This window comes from Ascidia mentula, chromosome 4 (genome assembly GCF_947561715.1).
Source record: "Ascidia mentula chromosome 4, kaAscMent1.1, whole genome shotgun sequence".
NCBI lineage: Eukaryota > Metazoa > Chordata > Ascidiacea > Phlebobranchia > Ascidiidae > Ascidia > Ascidia mentula.
In genome coordinates, this window is record NC_138569.1 from 11,628,975 (window position 1) to 11,649,034 (window position 20,060).

Genomic DNA, 20,060 nt, shown 5'->3' on the forward strand with positions numbered 1-20,060 from the left:
ACAAGCACTTTACCAAATACGAAACAATTAAGGTGGATTCAACGACGATGCTCCTTCCAATAAAATTCCTTACGATGAAGTTCCAAGTCCTCGTATAATTCCTTCAAAAAGTATAATTCCTTCAAAAAAAAGAATTTCCTCCAGATAAGTGTATCAGCAACCAAAGTGTCCGTAGAATTCGTGTCCGCAGAATCCTCAAGTGATATAGAATATCGTTGTCAACCAGACAAAATGTCACCATCGAATGAATGAAGAATTGTTCGTATTGAAATTGTCAAACGGTGTTTGTCCAACCTCGAAATTCAGTCAGAAAAAGAAAAGCCAAAGACAACAGGCTCTATCGTCGAGAAGAATTGATTTGCAACTATTTTGACACAGTTTGTTTTTATCTTTCATTGTTTCAGAAATGGCAAAAAGTCAAGATTATCATCCCCAAGTTCATCGTAAAGGTGCAAAGATAATAAATAGCTTTTTTAGCGTAGATTTATCGTGAGAATACTTTTTCAGTTTAGAGTTCTTCAATATATAAGACAGAAAGTACGCACGGTTTCAGTTCTTTGCAGAAAATCCAATATCACGTCGAGGTAAACCAATTTGTAGATGCGTGTTCTATTTTCAGGAAACTCCGTATAGATCTGACACCATTTCGGAATAAACAATCTTTTATTGACATGGCAAAAACTTCACAGACATCAAAACAGTGCAGAGACCTAAGGTTTGCAGAAAGAAACACGCCGTTTATCTGACTCCTAAGACTATTAAAATCATCTACCAAAGAAAATACCTTTGCGACTTTTTAATTAAAACATAAAACGATAAACAAACATACCTTGGTTTAACACACATACGATGTTTCTTAGTATGCGCGTAATTCGGTCTCTCATTCGGTCAATCTCATTCCCTCTACTCGGTCTCTTTGGCTTCAGGCTGTGTGACGGTATTTATAATATTATCGAAAATGAGAAAAATGCGAATAAGGACGGATTATTAAAGAACGTCGATTTAGAAATTAAAACTAAAACCGATTAACACATCTGTGCGAGATTAACCCATCTGGCGAATAGAAACGAAGCGATTGACCTACATGCTAGCTGCGCTTGTACGGAATTTCAATACACAAAAAATGACGTTTAATCACACAATTTCTCTGCAACAGCAAATCCAAGAGTTGATTTATCAATTTAAGTTCGGTATCGAAATAGTTAGAATGGCATCGAGTTGAATTGTTAGAGTGATCTGATCTAAATGACTTACATCGTTTTTTTATACCCACTTGCAACTTTCTTTCGTACAATAAACTTCTTCAAGTTAAAAATGCCTCTAGGTCAAGTCATGATGTGCCAGCGCACTATTACTGCGTCCAGACAAGGCGGAGACACTGACACGTTTTTATCGGGGTCGCAAGCGAGTTAATTGTTTTAGAGCGATGGTCGTGAAAGTTTTAAATGGTCGTTCAGAGTTACATGAATGCGTGAGTAAACGTTCCAGGGTATAAAATTTGCACAAACATAGTAATGCACGTGATACAACATACATTATAAAAATACATATTAAAAATTTACATTACATCTGTGTTCACTACAATACCACCACCTTCTCCCGACAGCTTCTCGATAAACGCCTACGGTTCAAAACTGTTCGGTTCTCTTCAGTTCATTGCACATGTTTACCGTGTAATTACACTGCTATCACGACGGGAAAAATAAAATTAATAATTATCTGTGAACCGAGCTGGTTTAGTATAGTTTTGCATTAAACGGGGCACAACAAGTGAACAAGTGCGACAAACGGATTTTTATGTTAATTTGAGCTGCAGACAGATGGCCGCTGTTTCGATCTATTAGGTTTTATATATTATATAGTCAATTAAACATTGTCATTTTGTCCACTCACAGCAAAAGATAGAAGTAATTGAATTTTTGGGCTGGCAAAGACCGCCGAAATACCGACCAAATTAGCTGAAAATGCAACACTAAACTGTTATTCTGTAGTACCACTTGTCTGGCAGTAGCGTTGCCTACGAGTTCGCGTCATAAATGATTTGATTAATTCGCCACAATCAATCACTACTGTATTTTTCGCAATATAGTTTGTAACTACAAAGTTGTAATCATCAAATTAAAGTCAACACAAAGGTGACGTTAAAGTTATGGCATCACACCCAAAATGACGTCATTTAATGTCACTGGGCAAAGAAACGCACCATCCCCGACTTATCGAAGTACAGATTAATGTCGTTGCTGCTACACCCTTTGGTCTTCCGATAATTAGGCACAAATAAGCCTTTGATTTGTGACGTCACAGTGACATATTTTCGTATGATGTAAAACCTTGTCTTGACCAGAGACTAGTCCTGACCTTCGAGGTAAAGTAATTTGTAAATTCTCCTATGTTTGAAACTATTCGATTTCTGCAATAAAAGCGCCTTTTCTTATGGAACATGCATTTTTTTGACGCGAGCGCCTTGTGTGGTGTCAAATTCGCTACAGCGAAAAAGGTTTCCAAATTTTAGTCGCCGCTACTTTTCGTGCGATTTTCTACAGTTGACGTAGAACCGAAAAACTTTGGTAATATGTTTATTGCATATGTACCTTTAGTTTTACGCAAAGTTGCCATCACCGTGACTCGTGCACTTTATTTCTTTTTATCGGTACCGCCACTCTTTTTGTCATTGATCCGCATAGTAGATTTTTGTGAAAAAACAAATGACTTGATTTGATTTAACCTTGTCGGTAGATTGGCTTTGAAAGGCTAAATCTTGCCTGGCTTCAAGCAAATAAGTCATCAGGTGTAATACATTCACGTTAACTTGTGCCAAAAGGTCGGTTTCGTATAAACTATGTTTTGCATGGCAGCATAACAGTAACATAAAACGAAATTTTATGTTAATGTTACGAAAAAAACGAGACGTGTTAGATCTTCAATTGGAATATATTTCCATTTTGATTGTAACATTTATCGCAATTTGAAAGGAATTTTGGTTGTTTATGTAGAGTATTTTTGGAAATGATTTAGTAGTGCAATACTTAAGGGTTGCGGTAGTAACCTAGAAGCCTATTGGCTATTGGGGTCTTCCACAAGTCATTTGCTATTGCTTTTAGCATTGTGCAGCTCAACAATAAGCAAAGACAGTTTTTAGTATTACGAAACAATGGATGACAAACCAAACACCTCAGCAGGTTCCTTGCAAATAGTTAGTAACATCATGGCTTTACCAATGGCTAGCTCCGCAAAAGCTTTATCGAAGGAACTTAAAAACTTGCAAGAAGAACCTCTGGAAGGGTTTAGAATTACCCTTGTCGATGAAAACAATTTGTTCGATTGGCAAGTAGCCATATTTGGCCCACCTGGAACATTATTTCAAGGCGGATACTTCAAAGCGCATATCCGTTTTCCTGGAGATTATCCGTATTCCCCACCTTCATTTAGATTTATATCACGTATATGGCATCCCAACGTATATGAAAACGGTGAAGTAAGTTAAGATGCGTATGACTGCATTGTTATAAGTTAATGATAGTATTCCTTTATTTTATATGTGCCAGAAGAACAGATTATTAAGATAGTATTCCTTTTTTCCAGACAAATTAAATATTTGTCTTGCATTACGTTTGTGTATGCATGAAACAAAACTAACCGGTTTAACATGTTAGTAAAATGTTGTCAGGAAATATGAATTCCTATTCAACGCGCCAGGGTATCTTTTCCCATACTAGCCCTATAATCACAATGATTTTCACCGTTTTCTTTCGACCACATTAATTAAAACATGTATTTCCGAGGTTAGGAAAATGACTTTGCCGCGTTGCATATGAATGGTTTATATTTCTTCTCGCGCGATTTGGTAATATCAAAGTTGTTTTTATTTTTTCCCGCGTGTTTTAATACTTTATTGCAGGCCTGCTAAAAAAAATTTAACAATGGCGCCCTGGAATGTAAGCCGCACGTAAATTTTCAAAGGAAATGTTTAATGCGCCACAACAAGTATTGTCACCAAATATGTGGCTCAAAATTGGAAATTACGCTGACAACCCTGTACGATACAACCTCTGTTGTAGTATCGTAACGTAAGACGGATCTAATGGTGAATTTCAATGAAACACCGAGCTGCAGATAAAATATAGTTGCTTCATCAAAAAATATTAGCCGCCCCCGATTGTAAGCCGCCCAAAAGCTGGGGTAAAAAACTTTATAATTCACGACCTACAATCGAGTAAAAACGGTAAACAACGGACTTGATTGGTATTTAATTTTGGTAAAAAGTTTGAAGCCCGCAATAACCTCCTTCATATAAAAGTTGGCCGCAACACCTAAAAGGTTGGGAAGGCCTGTTTTTTGTGCGAGTCTTGTGCGAAGGGTTTGAGTTGCACGCTGAGTGAGCAACTCAAACCCGAGACATTTGTAGGTGTGCAATGTTCCCGTTCCTTTTTACAGACACTGACAATGATTTTAGCGTTTGTGTTGTTTAAAAGCCAAAAGAGATTTTAACCTTCGAAATACCAGTTTCCATAAATGTGATATAAAAAATTAAAAATACGTAGCTTCTATAAGCGAACGCCATTTTTAAAAAAAATCACTGAATCTTCTACATTTCTTCATAAAGGCAGTTTTACTTAAGTTTCCGCTGCGTAACTTTTCGGTAGTTTCAATCGCATTATATTAATTGTATAAAAGAAACAACAGCAAACAAATTATTTTATTTTTGTGCTAACTACTACAACGTAAATGAAATGGAACTGGGGTTACCATAACGTGCTTATTTCTAATTTTTGAACTTAATTATACAAGCAGTGTCTTAGAAAATGCAAGTGTCCTTTTTATATGAAACGTATTTTGGACTAGCGTGCTTAGTTTACGTGTCTAAGCGTGTACAGATTATCGGAATATAATGAAGCGGTGCTGGACGTTTTCTAATGACCACGTTATTAAAAAAATGCGCACAAAAGTTTACACACAAAAGTTAAATTGTCTTATATTTTATGAAATTTTTCAGAAACAACCTACACAAATGTTCTTTCAACTTCCACTGCAATGAAAAAACTTTTTTTAGGGCACTTGTTTAAAAACCAATAAAACACGAGGAATCAGACGTTTTTCAATTTTTAGGTATGAAGTCCGTTTGTGTTAACCTTGGTTGTTACGTACATGTCTTACGTAGCCTCGATTTCCAAAACATTCCGATAGAACCTGTCCTGAAAACGTTTTCACTGCTCCTGAAGTACTGCGACCTAAGGCTTTAAAAGACACTAAGTACACTTTAATGTGTAAAGATCAGGACGAACGGCAATCTCTTGTCGCTTTTTGTGGAGTTACTTTCATTCTACGTTTGTAGGTGACGTCTAAACACATTTTAGATGAATCGTTTTTTGTTTTGTTTTTCAAGTTTAAAATTTAGGCTACAGAAATAATTGGCTAACCGTAAAGAATAAGTAACAAGCAGGTAAAAAAAAGCATTCGTATATTCGCAGGAATGAATTTAAAACACGAAATCGCAACTATTACTTTCGGTATCGGTTGAAAAAATAGGCCGAAAACACAAATTTTAAGTATTTCATTAAAATTTACTTATCTTCACTTAGGTGTGTATTTCAATCTTGCACCAACCAGTAGATGATCCCCAAGCTGGGGAACTTCCGCAAGAGAGATGGAATCCTACACAAAATGTTCGAACAATTTTGATGAGCATTATATCTCTTCTCAATGAACCAAACACCCTGTCACCCGCAAATATTGATGCGTCGGTTATGTTTAAAGAATGGAAAGATATGAAAAGCAAGAAATATGAAGAGCTTGTACAACAGCAGGTAAATTAACTGCTGTTTAATTAGAAAATACTATAAATAATCCTGAGTCGTCTGTTTCGTGAAACATTTTTATGTTAAATCTGTTACTGGGTCACCGTTATCCATACAGACAATAGGCAATTAGAAGAAAACAAACTTTCATCTGTTTAATTAGATAAATTATTATAGCATTTAACAAATATTTCTATGAAGCTTCGGGATTATGGTAGCTGTAACGGCAGAATTTGTGCGTCAGGCACCGTGCCGCCGCGACACCAAGATAAAATCTCAATTTCCGAAAATGCGTGTATTTGGCACACGGACACGTTCACAAACACGTAGCTCTTTCACTAGCACGTACAATAACACTTTCACAACACGGTTTTCAGTCAAGAAAACATACATTTATCATCCCAGCCATTCACTGATATTATGGCAATAAAAATGTGCTTACCGGAGTTTTGAGCCAGATACAAATAACATCATCAAACCAATCAGATTCATGTTGCTTGTTCATGCTTATTCAAATAGAAAATATGTAACTTTAGCTTCTGTATAATAAACTTAATACCAACTACAAAGCACGCTACAAGTGGCACAAACACATAAACCTGAACAACTGAGTTTGACCAGAGACTACTAAGTAGAGACTGAATACTGCGCACGTACCAACGACACAAATAATTTAATACACAACGTATGAAGTTATAACTTTGCAAAAATGTTAAACATAATAAACTTGATTTTTTAAAATTTAAATTAGATTTAAAATCAATCTTATTCTTTTTTAAACGATAAAGGTGTTTTGCGAAAACATTTAGATAGGTTCCGCTTGAATGCACCTGGTAACTTCGCGGCAGTTTTAATGAAAATGCATGGGAGAAAGTGGGGTACTCGCATGTTTTTTCGCATTTGCGTGATTTGTAGGCCTTTTGATTTAGTTCTGGGCTTTTGTGCAACTACTAGAATACATCTGCAAACATATTGGGACAAAATTTATGTTGTCAGTCAGATATACAGGGCTGAGGTAGCGATTGCATGCGACACTTTTTCATCATAACGAATAGACTACTGGTGTGCCGGAACTTCATACCAGTCATCATAATGTCTTTTGTTGTTTTCTTCCCTTTGCGAATAGTGTGTAAGCATTATTTGCCAGTTTTAGGCGCAATTTGCCTAAAAAATCAACAGTTGTTCAGAATTGTTTTATGTTTAATTACATGCCTTTTTAACTGCCTTGTAAACAACATAAGTTGTTAAATATGACGTCACACTACCTTTGTTGTATGTGCACAGCTGTCAACGTGGCAAAAATGTGTTTTGAATGTGTGCTAATACTAATTTCTGATTCTATTTTGATTCAGGCTGTAATTGGTAGGCTGAAAAACAGTGTTTAAACCGTTTTCCAACACGAATTAGGTAAATACTTTCATTGATGAAGATTTTGACTTGGAAACGAGTAAAGACTGCAATAATCAGTTACAGCACTGTGGCGCGGCCAACAGGTTCAGCCAGATTAGTGGCCCGTTACACCGTTTAAACACTAAGACATATTTTGCTTGTCGCTTCGTCTGCAAAGTGATTGATTGTTACGAAGCTGCTGTGAAAAAAGAAAAAAAAATATGGCCGACAATAAGGCAACACTAGCCGATGCTATAAAGCTGCTGCGGAACAGTTACCTCAGGGCCGAACATTTAATGATGAATAAAGAAGGTGCAGGTCCACTACGTGACTTCCTGCCCCACCTCGACCTGGATTTTAGGAATATGATGGACTTGTGTGGAAGGATGTCGGACAGCGATATTTTGCCTGAAAGCACTGTTTATAAAGGCGACTACCGGCGTGAAAGGCAGGAGTTTGACCAAAGAGTTAAACAATGGTTTGCTTCGCTGAATCCAAATCCTTTGCCATCTCCCAAAGGGAAAGATCCTTAAACTATAGATTTACGTTCTGTTCACTCCTCAGTTGGGTCTACATCGAGTTCCCTGCGAAGTGAAATACATCGCAGTAGAGTTAAGGTAAAAATTGCTCGTCTGGCTCACCAGCAAGAGGTTGAGAACCTACAAAGGCTGAACGTGAAGCTGAAGAAAAGCGACTGGCTGCTAAAGAGGAGGCCGAAAAGAGGCGACGCATTGTCGTCGAAAAAGCACGTCAGTCATTGGACGAGAAGAAACGTCAACTGGATTTGGAGGAAGTCGAAATGGAAGCTTGGGAAGAAGAGTCTTTGTGTGGGTCCCATACCAGGTTAGAACGACAAGCTAGTTATGGTAGAGTATCGTACGTTCCTTCGGAACCTATCCGTGAACTACTTCCTGAACCCCTTTTGGTAAAACGTCGAAGTTTAATGTGCCTTCAGATTCGTGTGAAAAAGACCCTGTCTATAAACCCCATGTTATCACCCTTTATCTACTACCCGAGAACCGTACCGTCGCACAAGCGCGAAGGTGAAGTCTAGACTCGTTGGTTATGAAAACCCAGAGGTGGAGGAGCGTTACTTACCTGGACCTGTCATTAAAAAGTTTAACGGTGATCCACTGAATTATTGGTCGTTTGTTCGTCAATTCGACATGTATATTGCAAAAAGAGCTCCAAATGACGATATGCGTCTGCTGTTCCTGCAATAGCATTGTGAAAATCATGTTCGCGAAAGGTTGGAGTGATTTAACTCCAAGGAGCCAAAAGAAGGGTACAAGCAGGCATGGCAGACATTACACCAGGAGTTCGGTCAGCCCCATGTGATAGCACATCGGTGTGAGCAACATTTAAAGGGCACCCCTGACGTTAAGGAACGGAACCCAGATGGTCTAATGAGACTGTCTGTTTTAATGGACAAGTGCTGCACATTTCTGCACGAAATCAAGTGTGCTTCTAGCGATGCAGTATAGCTGGATTATAAAGGCCCCAGAAATTGAGAAACAAACAGGCCGCCGAGCAAATTTTGTTGCGCTGTCCGAGTTCATAAGTGAAATGAGTCAACATGCGAACTCGAACGACGTGCATTTGTTCGCACCAAGGAACTGTGTTTCAAGTGTCTAAGACGGGGGCACATGGCTGGGAACTGCGAGTCTACAATCACGTGTGGTGTCTTCGGTTGTGGAGGGACGCTTGAAAACACAGACGTGTGCTAATACTAATTTCTAATTCTATTTTGATTCAGGCTGTAATTGGTAGGCTGAAAAACAGTGTTTAAACCGTTTTCCAACACGAATTAAATAAATGCTTTCATTGATGAAGATTTCGACTTGGAAACGAGTAAAGACTGCAATAATCAGTTACAGCCCTGTGGCCCGGCCAACAGGTTCAGCCAGCCTCAATAAGTGACCCGTTACAATTACATCTTATGTGTCAGCATTCCCAGACACACATAGTTGAGGCCATTGTCCAGAAGTCTTCTGCACAGTGAAACCATATTTATGCTTGTAAATATCAGTCCATCAAATGTGCTTTTAGCAATGATGCGTTTTTCCTCTTCAGGATGATTAGTGTCAACCTCATTCTGCAAATTCAGTGCACATTTTCTTAAACAATAACAATGCCAAAGAGCATCAGGCCTATATTGAATCACAAAGCAGCCTTGTATCCACTTACCAGTCACTACAGTAAAAAAGTATAGACCTGGGTCGTCCCTGTGCAGTAAACTGTAATAATATGTATACTGGTAAAACTTGATTTGGGCATCAGTAAGTTTTGCGCTAAAAGTGTCTCATGCAATCGCTACCTCTGCCCTGTATATCTGCCTGACGGCTGATGTTTTACATAATATGTTAGCAGAAGTATTGTAGTAGTTGCACCAAAGCCCAAAACTAAATCAAAAGGCCTACAAATCACGCAAATGCGAAAAAACATGCGAGTACCCCACTTTCTCCTATGCATTTTCATTAAAACTACCGCGAAGTTACCAGGTGCATCAAGCGGAACCAATCTAAAAAAACGCAGTATTCAGTCTCTACTTGTAGTCTCTGGTTTGACTAAGCATAGCAGAAGGAAAGCAGTTCTATAGCATTATTACGTCAATTAGACCAAATTGGCATTGTGTTGCAATAATTCAAATAAGTACTGTATAACGCAGTATTATTCTTGATTGAGTGATTTTTGATGTTACAGTAGCTCTTTTCCGTTGAAGAGTATCATGGTAATAAGCACACAATTTGCAATTAAACGTATAGGATGTCGGTTAGTTGGTAGAGCATATGGCTTCTGTAGTCCAGTTGACCTGAAATTCTGCCCAAAATATATTAGCTTTACTTTAAGGTTAGAGAAAGTCGCATAGCCGCGGAAAAGGATGGAGTTGTTGTCCCAACAACAGTAGAAGAATATTGCATAAAAACAAGCGTCGATGTTTCTTCGGAGTGTTCATTTGACGTGGATGAGTACTTCGACGACGAAAACGACGAAATTTTGGGTGAAAACGACAGCAACGATGGAATAACTCAACCCAGCCGCGTAAAATAGAAACTTGCAATTGATAAATTAAAAACTGTGCATTACTACAAGAGCTAACCAACACAATTGTAATCCCTCATATTAACTAGAAGTTTAGGGTGCCGTTCTTTGACCAATTGGCCAAATTGTACGTGTTTATTTTCTGAGATATAATATTTTTGAAAAATGACAAATTTTTCCCGTAGCTTAGGCTATATTATTTTAAACGTTGTGATTTGTTGATTGCGGCAGTAATCCCATATTTTACATAACGTAAGGCCGTCCAACCCTCCTGCTACAAGAACATATATGAAGCAAAGTAATGGCATACAAGTTTGTCTACGTTTAGTGTGTCACCTTAAAAAGTTTGTGCAACCGTAAAAGCAATACTGGAATGCAAGTGTTTTTCACTGTATAACAAAACTTGCACAGAAAAAATATTTTTTATCGAAAAGTCATGTAGGACTGCAGAATGGACAAGTGCTAAAATCGCACAGTTACATACATTGTGCAACCGCAAATGCAATATTGGAGTACCAGTGTTTTCCACTGTACAATACAATTTGCACAAAAAAAAATATTTTTTATCGAAAAGTCATATACTGCAAAATGGACAAGTGCTGAAATCGCACATTTACATGCATTGTGCAACCGCATAATCAATACTGGAGTACCAGTGTTTTCCACTGTATAATAAAACTTGTGCTGAAAAAAAAAATTTATTATCGAAAAGTCATATAGGCTACTGCTAAATGGACAAGTGCTGAAATCGCACAGTTACATACGTTGTGCAACCGCAAATGCAATACTGGTGTACCAGTGTTTTCCACTGTATAATAAAACTTCATCATGTAAACGGAGATAGTCCCGATCATGTAAACAGGCCTATTGTTCGCCGTAGAATAACTAATTAAAAACAATCATATATGCATAGTTAATTCCATTAGGCTTGTATTCTTCAACAGTTAGCTGGGTAGCTATTTTTCACGATTTTTCCTGTTTTAGTGAATACAGGATGATGAAAACAGAATACTGAAATTTCGTTGAACACAAATTTAATCACAGCACACAGCTGTGATATCACTCGAAAATAATTCGTGTCATTCAAAATCACAGAAAAGGCGCTTTGTGTCGTTGGCATCCATACTTTGTCTCGATTTGATGTTAGGACTACCCGTTGCAGCCATTCTGATTGTTCTATCACATCAAAAAATGTTACGTCAAAAATCTCTCAAACATACTACGGAGTAACATCTTGACTTTATTCAACATGGCACTGGCAGCATTCCCTATGATGTCGTAAACGTATGCATTTTCCGGTCCTAAAGTTTGACGAAATTCCGTAGACGTCTTGTTTTACTAGAGGTCGTAGGCCACCAATGTAAGACAGGGAAGTGAAAACGTTTGTCTTTCTGTACGAATATCTGTATTAATTGCACGCCCAGATTTGGTGGAAGAAGAGGTGGAAGAAGTGGAGCCTAATTGTTCTGTTACGTATAAATAAATGCTTTGCAAATCTCAATATACGTTAATACGTTTTTTTTATCTCGTTTTTTATTTGGCTGTAGTAGCTGTGAGCAAAGTTTTAAATCACTTTACTCTAGAATGAAACTATCACCACATTACAGTGGCATAATGGTTTTAGGTAAAAATGTATTTCACCACCCACAGACGAGGAAATAAATATTATATATAACAATGCAGTAAAATTGACTGAAAAGCACACAGAACTGGATTCCACTATACCTTCACTACAAGCTAAAAAGCACATCAAAAACTACATGATGTATTCTAAAACATGGAAAAATGCCTCAAACATTTTTGACATGCCCCAAAGCCAAGCAGCAATGCTTTTAATTAAAGTTCATGGCACAATTTTAAATCACTTCAGCAAAGAAAGCCATCAAACCACGACTATATCTGGAATCAACGTGACACAGGTTGGTGAAATTTTGTACAATCTGTGATACAAGTACATGCACAATGTTCCTTTAACCATTTACCTTTTTTAGATATCCTGGAATACATTGGAGGGATTCTTCTTCACAGGGGATTTAAACAATATAATGAAACAAAGCATGAGGATCTGTTTAAGGCACTGCCAGGAAAAACCAAATGGAATTTTTTTACAAAAAATGGAAAAACAAGGAAAAAGGTTTTTCCCAAAAGACTTTCAAATTGTATTACAAAAGATGTACTATTTGCACAATATTGAAACCGGAAAACAAGCTAAAAAAATCAATTTTTTCACCTGTTGCAGGGTCTGATGGGTCACTAAAAATGCTTATAAAGTCGCTAACTGATAAGATTACTTTACCTAGAGAAGAAATTTCCAATATTTTAAATCATTTGTTGCTAACATTGGTCAAGATGTTGGGTCATAATTTTGCAAAATTTAAATATAAAAATATAACTTCTTCAAGTTTTCAACTGGCCTACAAGGGGAATTAAAAAAATGTAGGGTTTTTATGATAAGCAATGTGGAGCCAATAATATGAATTGTGTATAAACTGCAGAGTACCCAACGGATGACGGTGATTGTATAGTCACCACAAAGTGGAAGTCTTTGCTTGGCCGTTTGGTCAGCAAAGTCGTCTGATAGTCACACCAGCTGCACTGATGAAACCTTTTAGGTCGAAACAGTGGCCAACTGTCTGCAGCTTATACATAAAACAATTTATGTGTGTGTGTTTTATAGTGTATCTGTGATGTTGTAGTGACATTTTTTTGTTAAGTGCGTGTATTATTTATTTACTTTGTGAATTAGTTCATGGTAAACTTTGGTCCATGCATTTTTTACCCCATACGTTGTATTTCCACCATGAACTCTTTTTACGGCTTTTCTTTGTGTGATGGTGGTTATGCCAAATGCAGCTTGATGGATGTCTAGGTTCATATTCCTGTGCATCAAAGCTATCTGAAAATATATGTATTACTACTTGTTTGTTTTGCAACAAGAAATTACAAATGAAATTTACCAAGTTGGCAAACACTGCATCCATTACTGTAAGAATTTCTCGTGAACTTGCTCCCCACTCAATTCAATAAGTTGTTAAATATGACGTCACACTACCTTTGTTGTATGTGCACAGCTGTCAACGTGGCAAAAATGTGTTTTGAAATTTTGAATGTGTGCTAATACTAATTTCTGATTCTATTTTGATTCAGGCTGTAATTGGTAGGCTGAAAAACAGTGTTTAAACCGTTTTCCAACACGAATTAAGTAAATGCTTTCATTGATGAAGATTTTGACTTGGAAACGAGTAAAGACTGCAATAATCAGTTACAGCACTGTGGCGCGGCCAACAGGTTCAGCCAGATTAGTGGCCCGTTACACCGTTTAAACACTAAGACATATTTTGCTTGTCGCTTCGTCTGCAAAGTGATTGATTGTTACGAAGCTGCTGTGAAAAAAGAAAAAAAAATATGGCCGAAAATAAGGCAACACTAGCCGATGCTATAAAGCTGCTGCGGAACAGTTACCTCAGGGCCGAACATTTAATGATGAATAAAGAAGGTGCAGGTCCACTACGTGACTTCCTGCCCCACCTCGACCTGGATTTTAGGAATATGATGGACTTGTGTGGAAGGATGTCGGTCAGCGACATTTTGCCTGAAAGCACTGTTTATAAAGGCGACTACCGGCGTGAAAGGCAGGAGTTTGACCAAAACCTGTCATTAAAAAGTTTAACGGTGATCCACTGAATTATTGGTCGTTTGTTCGTCAATTCGACATGTATATTGCAAAAAGAGCTCCAAATGACGATATGCGTCTGCTGTTCCTGCAATAGCATTGTGAAAATCATGTTCGCGAAAGGTTGGAGTGATTTAACTCCAAGGAGCCAAAAGAAGGGTACAAGCAGGCATGGCAGACATTACACCAGGAGTTCGGTCAGCCCCATGTGATAGCACATCGGTGTGAGCAACATTTAAAGGGCACCCCTGACGTTAAGGAACGGAACCCAGATGGTCTAATGAGACTGTCTGTTTTAATGGACAAGTGCTGCACATTTCTGCACGAAATCAAGTGTGCTTCTAGCGATGCAGTATAACTGGATTATAAAGGCCCCAGAAATTGAGAAACAAACAGGCCGCCGAGCAAATTTTGTTGCGCTGTCCGAGTTCATAAGTGAAATGAGTCAACATGCGAACTCGAACGACGTGCATTTGTTCGCACCAAGGAACTGTGTTTCAAGTGTCTAAGACGGGGGCACATGGCTGGGAACTGCGAGTCTACAATCACGTGTGGTGTCTTCGGTTGTGGAGGGACGCTTGAAAACACAGACGTGTGCTAATACTAATTTCTAATTCTATTTTGATTCAGGCTGTAATTGGTAGGCTGAAAAACAGTGTTTAAACCGTTTTCCAACACGAATTAAATAAATGCTTTCATTGATGAAGATTTCGACTTGGAAACGAGTAAAGACTGCAATAATCAGTTACAGCCCTGTGGCCCGGCCAACAGGTTCAGCCAGCCTCAATAAGTGACCCGTTACAATTACATCTTATGTGTCAGCATTCCCAGACACACATAGTTGAGGCCATTGTCCAGAAGTCTTCTGCACAGTGAAACCATATTTATGCTTGTAAATATCAGTCCATCAAATGTGCTTTTAGCAATGATGCGTTTTTCCTCTTCAGGATGATTAGTGTCAACCTCATTCTGCAAATTCAGTGCACATTTTCTTAAACAATAACAATGCCAAAGAGCATCAGGCCTATGGACAAGTCCTGAAATCGCACAGTTACATACATTGTGCAACCGCAAAAGCAATACTGGAGTACGGGTGTTTACCAATGTACAATAAAACTTGTACGGAAAAAAAATATTTTTTATCGAAAAGTCATATACTGCAAAATGGACAAATGCTGAAATCGCACATTTACACACGTTGTGCAACCGCAAAAGCAATAGTGGTGTACCAGTGTTTTCCAATGTATAATAAAACTTTTAGTGCAAAAAAATATTTTTTATCGAAAAGTCATATACTGCAAAATGGACAAGTGCTGAAATTAAACAGTTACATACGTTGTGCAACCGCAAAAGCAATAGTGGTGTACCAGTGTTTTCCAATGTATAATAAAACTTTTAGTGCAAAAAAATATTTTTTATCGAAAAGTCATATACTGCAAAATGGACAAGTGCTGAAATTGAACAGTTACATACGTTGTGCAACCGCAAAAGCAATACCGGAGTACCAGCGTTTTCCACTGTATAATAAAGCTTGTACTGAAAAAAAATATTTTTTATCGAAAAGTCATATACTGCAAAATGGACAAGTGCTGAAATCGCATAGTTACATACGTTGTGCAACCGCAAAGGCAATACTGGAGTACCAGCGTTTTCCACTGTATAATAAAGCTTGTTCTGAAAAAAAATATGTTTTATCGAAAAGTCATGTACTGCAAAATGGACAAGTGCTGAAATCGCATAGTTACATACGTTGTGCAACCGCAAAAGCAATACTGGAGTACCAGCGTTTTCCACTGTATAATAAAGCTTGTACTAAAAAAAAAAATTTTTTATCGAAAAGTGATGTACTGCAAAATGGACAAGTGCTGAAATCGCATAGTTACATACGTTGTGCAACCGCAAAAGCAATACTTTAGTAGCAGCGCTTTCCGCTGTATAATAAAGCTTGTGCTGAAAAAAAATATTTTTTATCGAAAAGTCATATACTGCAAAATAGACAAGTGCTGAAATCGCATAGTTACATACGTTGTGCAACCGCAAAAGCAATACTGGAGTAGCAGCGTTTTCCACTGTATAATAAAGCTTGTACTGAAAAGAAATATTTTTTATCGAAATGTCATATACTGCAAAATAGACAAGTGCTGAAATCGCATAGTTACATACGTTGTGCAACCGCAAAAGCAATACTGGAGTACCAGCGTTTTCCACTGTATAATAAAGCTTGTACTGAAAAAAAATATTTTTTATCGAAAAGTGATGTACTGCAAAATGGACAAGTGCTGAAATCGCATAGTTACATACGTTGTGCAACCGCAAAAGCAATACTGGAGTAGCAGCGTTTTCCACTGTATAATAAAGCTTGTACTGAAAAAAAATATTTTTTATCGAAAAGTCATATACTGCAAAATAGACAAGTGCTGAAATCGCATAGTTACATACGTTGTGCAACCGCAAAAGCAATACTGGAGTAGCAGCGTTTTCCACTGTATAATAAAGCTTGTACTGAAAAAAACATATTTTTTATCGAAAAGTCATATACTGCAAAATAGACAAGTGCTGAAATCGCATAGTTACATACGTTGTGCAACCGCAAAAGCAATACTGGAGTACCAGCGTTTTCCACTGTATAATAAAGCTTGTACTGAAAAGAAATATTTTTTATCGAAAAGTCATGTACTGCAAAATGGACAAGTGCTGAAATCGCATAGTTACATACGTTGTGCAACCGCAAAAGCAATACTGGAGTAGCAGCGCTTTCCACTGTATAATAAAGCTTGTGCTGAAAAAAAATATTTTTTATCGAAAAGTCATATACTGCAAAATAGACAAGTGCTGAAATCGCATAGTTACATACGTTGTGCAACCGCAAAAGCAATACTGGAGTACCAGCGTTTTCCACTGTATAATAAAGCTTGTACTGAAAAGAAATATTTTTTATCGAAAAGTCATATACTGCAAAATAGACAAGTGCTGAAATCGCATAGTTACATACGTTGTGCAACCGCAAAAGCAATACTGGAGTACCAGCGTTTTCCACTGTATAATAAAGCTTGTACTGAAAAAAAATATTTTTTATCGAAAAGTGATGTACTGCAAAATGGACAAGTGCTGAAATCGCATAGTTACATACGTTGTGCAACCGCAAAGTCAATACTGGAGTAGCAGCGTTTTCCACTGTATAATAAAGCTTGTACTGAAAAAAAATATTTTTTATCGAAAAGTCATATACTGCAAAATAGACAAGTGCTGAAATCGCATAGTTACATACGTTGTGCAACCGCAAAAGCAATACTGGAGTAGCAGCGTTTTCCACTGTATAATAAAGCTTGTGCTGAAAAAAAATATTTTTTATCGAAAAGTCATATACTGCAAAATAGACAAGTGCTGAAATCGCATAGTTACATACGTTGTGCAACCGCAAAAGCAATACTGGAGTACCAGCGTTTTCCACTGTATAATAAAGCTTGTACTGAAAAGAAATATTTTTTATCGAAAAGTCATATACTGCAAAATGGACAAGTGCTGAAATCGCATAGTTACATACGTTGTGCAACCACAAAAGCAATACTGGAGTACCAGCGTTTTCCACTGTATAATAAAGCTTGTACTGAAAAAAAATATTTTTTATCGAAAAGTCATATACGGCAAAATAGACAAGTGCTGAAATCGCATAGTTACATACGTTGTGCAACCGCAAAAGCAATACTGGAGTACCAGCGTTTTCCACTGTATAATAAAGCTTGTACTGAAAAAAAATATTTTTTATCGAAAAGTCATATACTGCAAAATGGACAAGTGCTGAAATCGCATAGTTACATACGTTGTGCAACCGCAAAAGCAATACTGGAGTACCAGCGTTTTCCACTGTATAATAAAGCTTGTAATGAAAAACAATATTTTTATCGAAAAGTGATGTACTGCAAAATGGACAAGTGCTGAAATCGCATAGTTGCATACGTTGTGCAACCGCAAAAGCAATACTGGAGTAGCAGCGTTTTCCACTGTATAATAAAGCTTGTACTGAAAAAAAATATTTTTTATCGAAAAGTCATATACTGCAAAATAGACAAGTGCTGAAATCGCATAGTTACATACGTTGTGCAACCGCAAAAGCAATACTGGAGTAGCAGCGTTTTCCACTGTATAATAAAGCTGGTACTGAAAAAAAATATTTTTTATCGAAAAGTCATATACTGCAAAATAGACAAGTGCTGAAATCGCATGGTTACATACGTTGTGCAACCGCAAAAGCAATACTGGAGTACCAGCGTTTTCCACTGTATAATAAAGCTTGTACTGAAAAGAAATATTTTTTATCGAAAAGTCATATACTGCAAAATGGACAAGTGCTGAAATCGCATAGTTACATACGTTGTGCAACCGCAAAAGCAATACTGGAGTACCAGCGTTTTCCACTGTATAATAAAGCTTGTACTGAAAAAAAATATTTTTTATCGAAAAGTCATATACTGCAAAATAGACAAGTGCTGAAATCGCATAGTTACATACGTTGTGCAACCGCAAAAGCAATACTGGAGTAGCAGCGTTTTCCACTGTATAATAAAGCTTGTACTGAAAAAAAATATTTTTTATCGAAAAGTCATATACTGCAAAATGGACAAGTGCTGAAATCGCATAGTTACATACGTTGTGCAACCGCAAAAGCAATACTGGAGTACCAGCGTTTTCCACTGTATAATAAAGCTTGTAATGAAAAACAATATTTGTATCGAAAAGTGATGTACTGCAAAATGGACAAGTGCTGAAATCGCATAGTTGCATACGTTGTGCAACCGCAAAAGCAATACTGGAGTAGCAGCGTTTTCCACTGTATAATAAAGCTTGTACTGAAAAAAAATATTTTTTATCGAAAAGTCATATACTGCAAAATAGACAAGTGCTGAAATCGCATAGTTACATACGTTGTGCAACCGCAAAAGCAATACTGGAGTAGCAGCGTTTTCCACTGTATAATAAAGCTTGTACTGAAAAAAAATATTTTTTATCGAAAAGTCATATACTGCAAAATAGACAAGTGCTGAAATCGCATAGTTACATACGTTGTGCAACCGCAAAAGCAATACTGGAGTACCAGCGTTTTCCACTGTATAATAAAGCTTGTACTGAAAAGAAATATTTTTTATCGAAAAGTCATATACTGCAAAATGGACAAGTGCTGAAATCGCATAGTTACATACGTTGTGCAACCTCAAAAGCAATACTGGAGTACCAGCGTTTTCCACTGTATAATAAAGCTTGTACTGAAAAAAAATATTTTTTATCGAAAAGTCATATAGGCCTACTGCAAAATAGACAAGTGCTGAAATCGCATAGTTACATACGTTGTGCAACCGCAAAAGCAATACTGGAGTACCAGCGTTTTCCACTGTATAATAAAGCTTGTACTGAAAAAAAATATTTTTTATCGAAAAGTCATATACTGCAAAATGGACAAGTGCTGAAATCGCATAGTTACATACGTTGTGCAACCGCAAAAGCAATACTGGAGTACCAGCGTTTTCCACTGTATAATAAAGCTTGTAATGAAAAACAATATTTTTATCGAAAAGTGATGTACTGCAAAATGGACAAGTGCTGAAATCGCATAGTTGCATACGTTGTGCAACCGCAAAAGCAATACTGGAGTAGCAGCGTTTTCCACTGTATAATAAAGCTTGTACTGAAAAAAAATATTTTTTATCGAAAAGTCATATACTGCAAAATAGACAAGTGCTGAAATCGCATAGTTACATACGTTGTGCAACCTCAAAAGCAATACTGGAGTAGCAGCGTTTTCCACTGTATAATAAAGCTTGTACTGAAAAAAACATATTTTTTATCGAAAAGTCATATACTGCAAAATAGACAAGTGCTGAAATCGCATAGTTACATACGTTGTGCAACCGCAAAAGCAATACTGGAATACCAGCGTTTTCCACTGTATAATAAAGCTTGTACTGAAAAGAAATATTTTTTATCGAAAAGTCATGTACTGCAAAATGGACAAGTGCTGAAATCGCATAGTTACATACGTTGTGCAACCGCAAAAGCAATACTGGAGTAGCAGCGCTTTCCACTGTATAATAAAGCTTGTGCTGAAAAAAAATATTTTTTATCGAAAAGTCATATACTGCAAAATAGACAAGTGCTGAAATCGCATA

At 37.1% G+C, this 20,060-nt stretch overlaps 1 protein-coding gene across 1 annotated transcript; it reads left to right on the forward strand.

Annotated features, from left to right (window-relative positions):
- The first annotated feature begins 3,199 nt into the window (after positions 1-3,199).
- Positions 3,200-10,235, forward strand: LOC145898094 (ubiquitin-conjugating enzyme E2 R2-like). The gene is made up of 3 exons (XM_082986531.1): positions 3,200-3,475; positions 5,580-5,804; positions 10,035-10,235. The coding sequence occupies exons 1-3, from the start codon at positions 3,206-3,208 to the stop codon at positions 10,233-10,235; spliced, it is 696 nt and encodes a 231-aa protein (XP_082842657.1). The 5' UTR covers positions 3,200-3,205.
- Positions 10,236-20,060: the final 9,825 nt, after the last annotated feature.

What these genes read in the sequence shown, in the direction of transcription:
- LOC145898094 (XM_082986531.1), top strand. Translation starts at nt 3,206, where the DNA reads ATGGCTTTACCAATGGCTAGCTCCGCAAAAGCTTTATCGAAGGAACTT. An exon ending in ACGTATATGAAAACGGTGAA is followed by an intron (nt 3,476 to 5,579) that starts GTAAGTTAAGAT and finishes ATCTTCACTTAG; the next exon opens with GTGTGTATTTCAATCTTGCA. An exon ending in AAGAGCTTGTACAACAGCAG is followed by an intron (nt 5,805 to 10,034) that starts GTAAATTAACTG and finishes CTTTACTTTAAG; the next exon opens with GTTAGAGAAAGTCGCATAGC.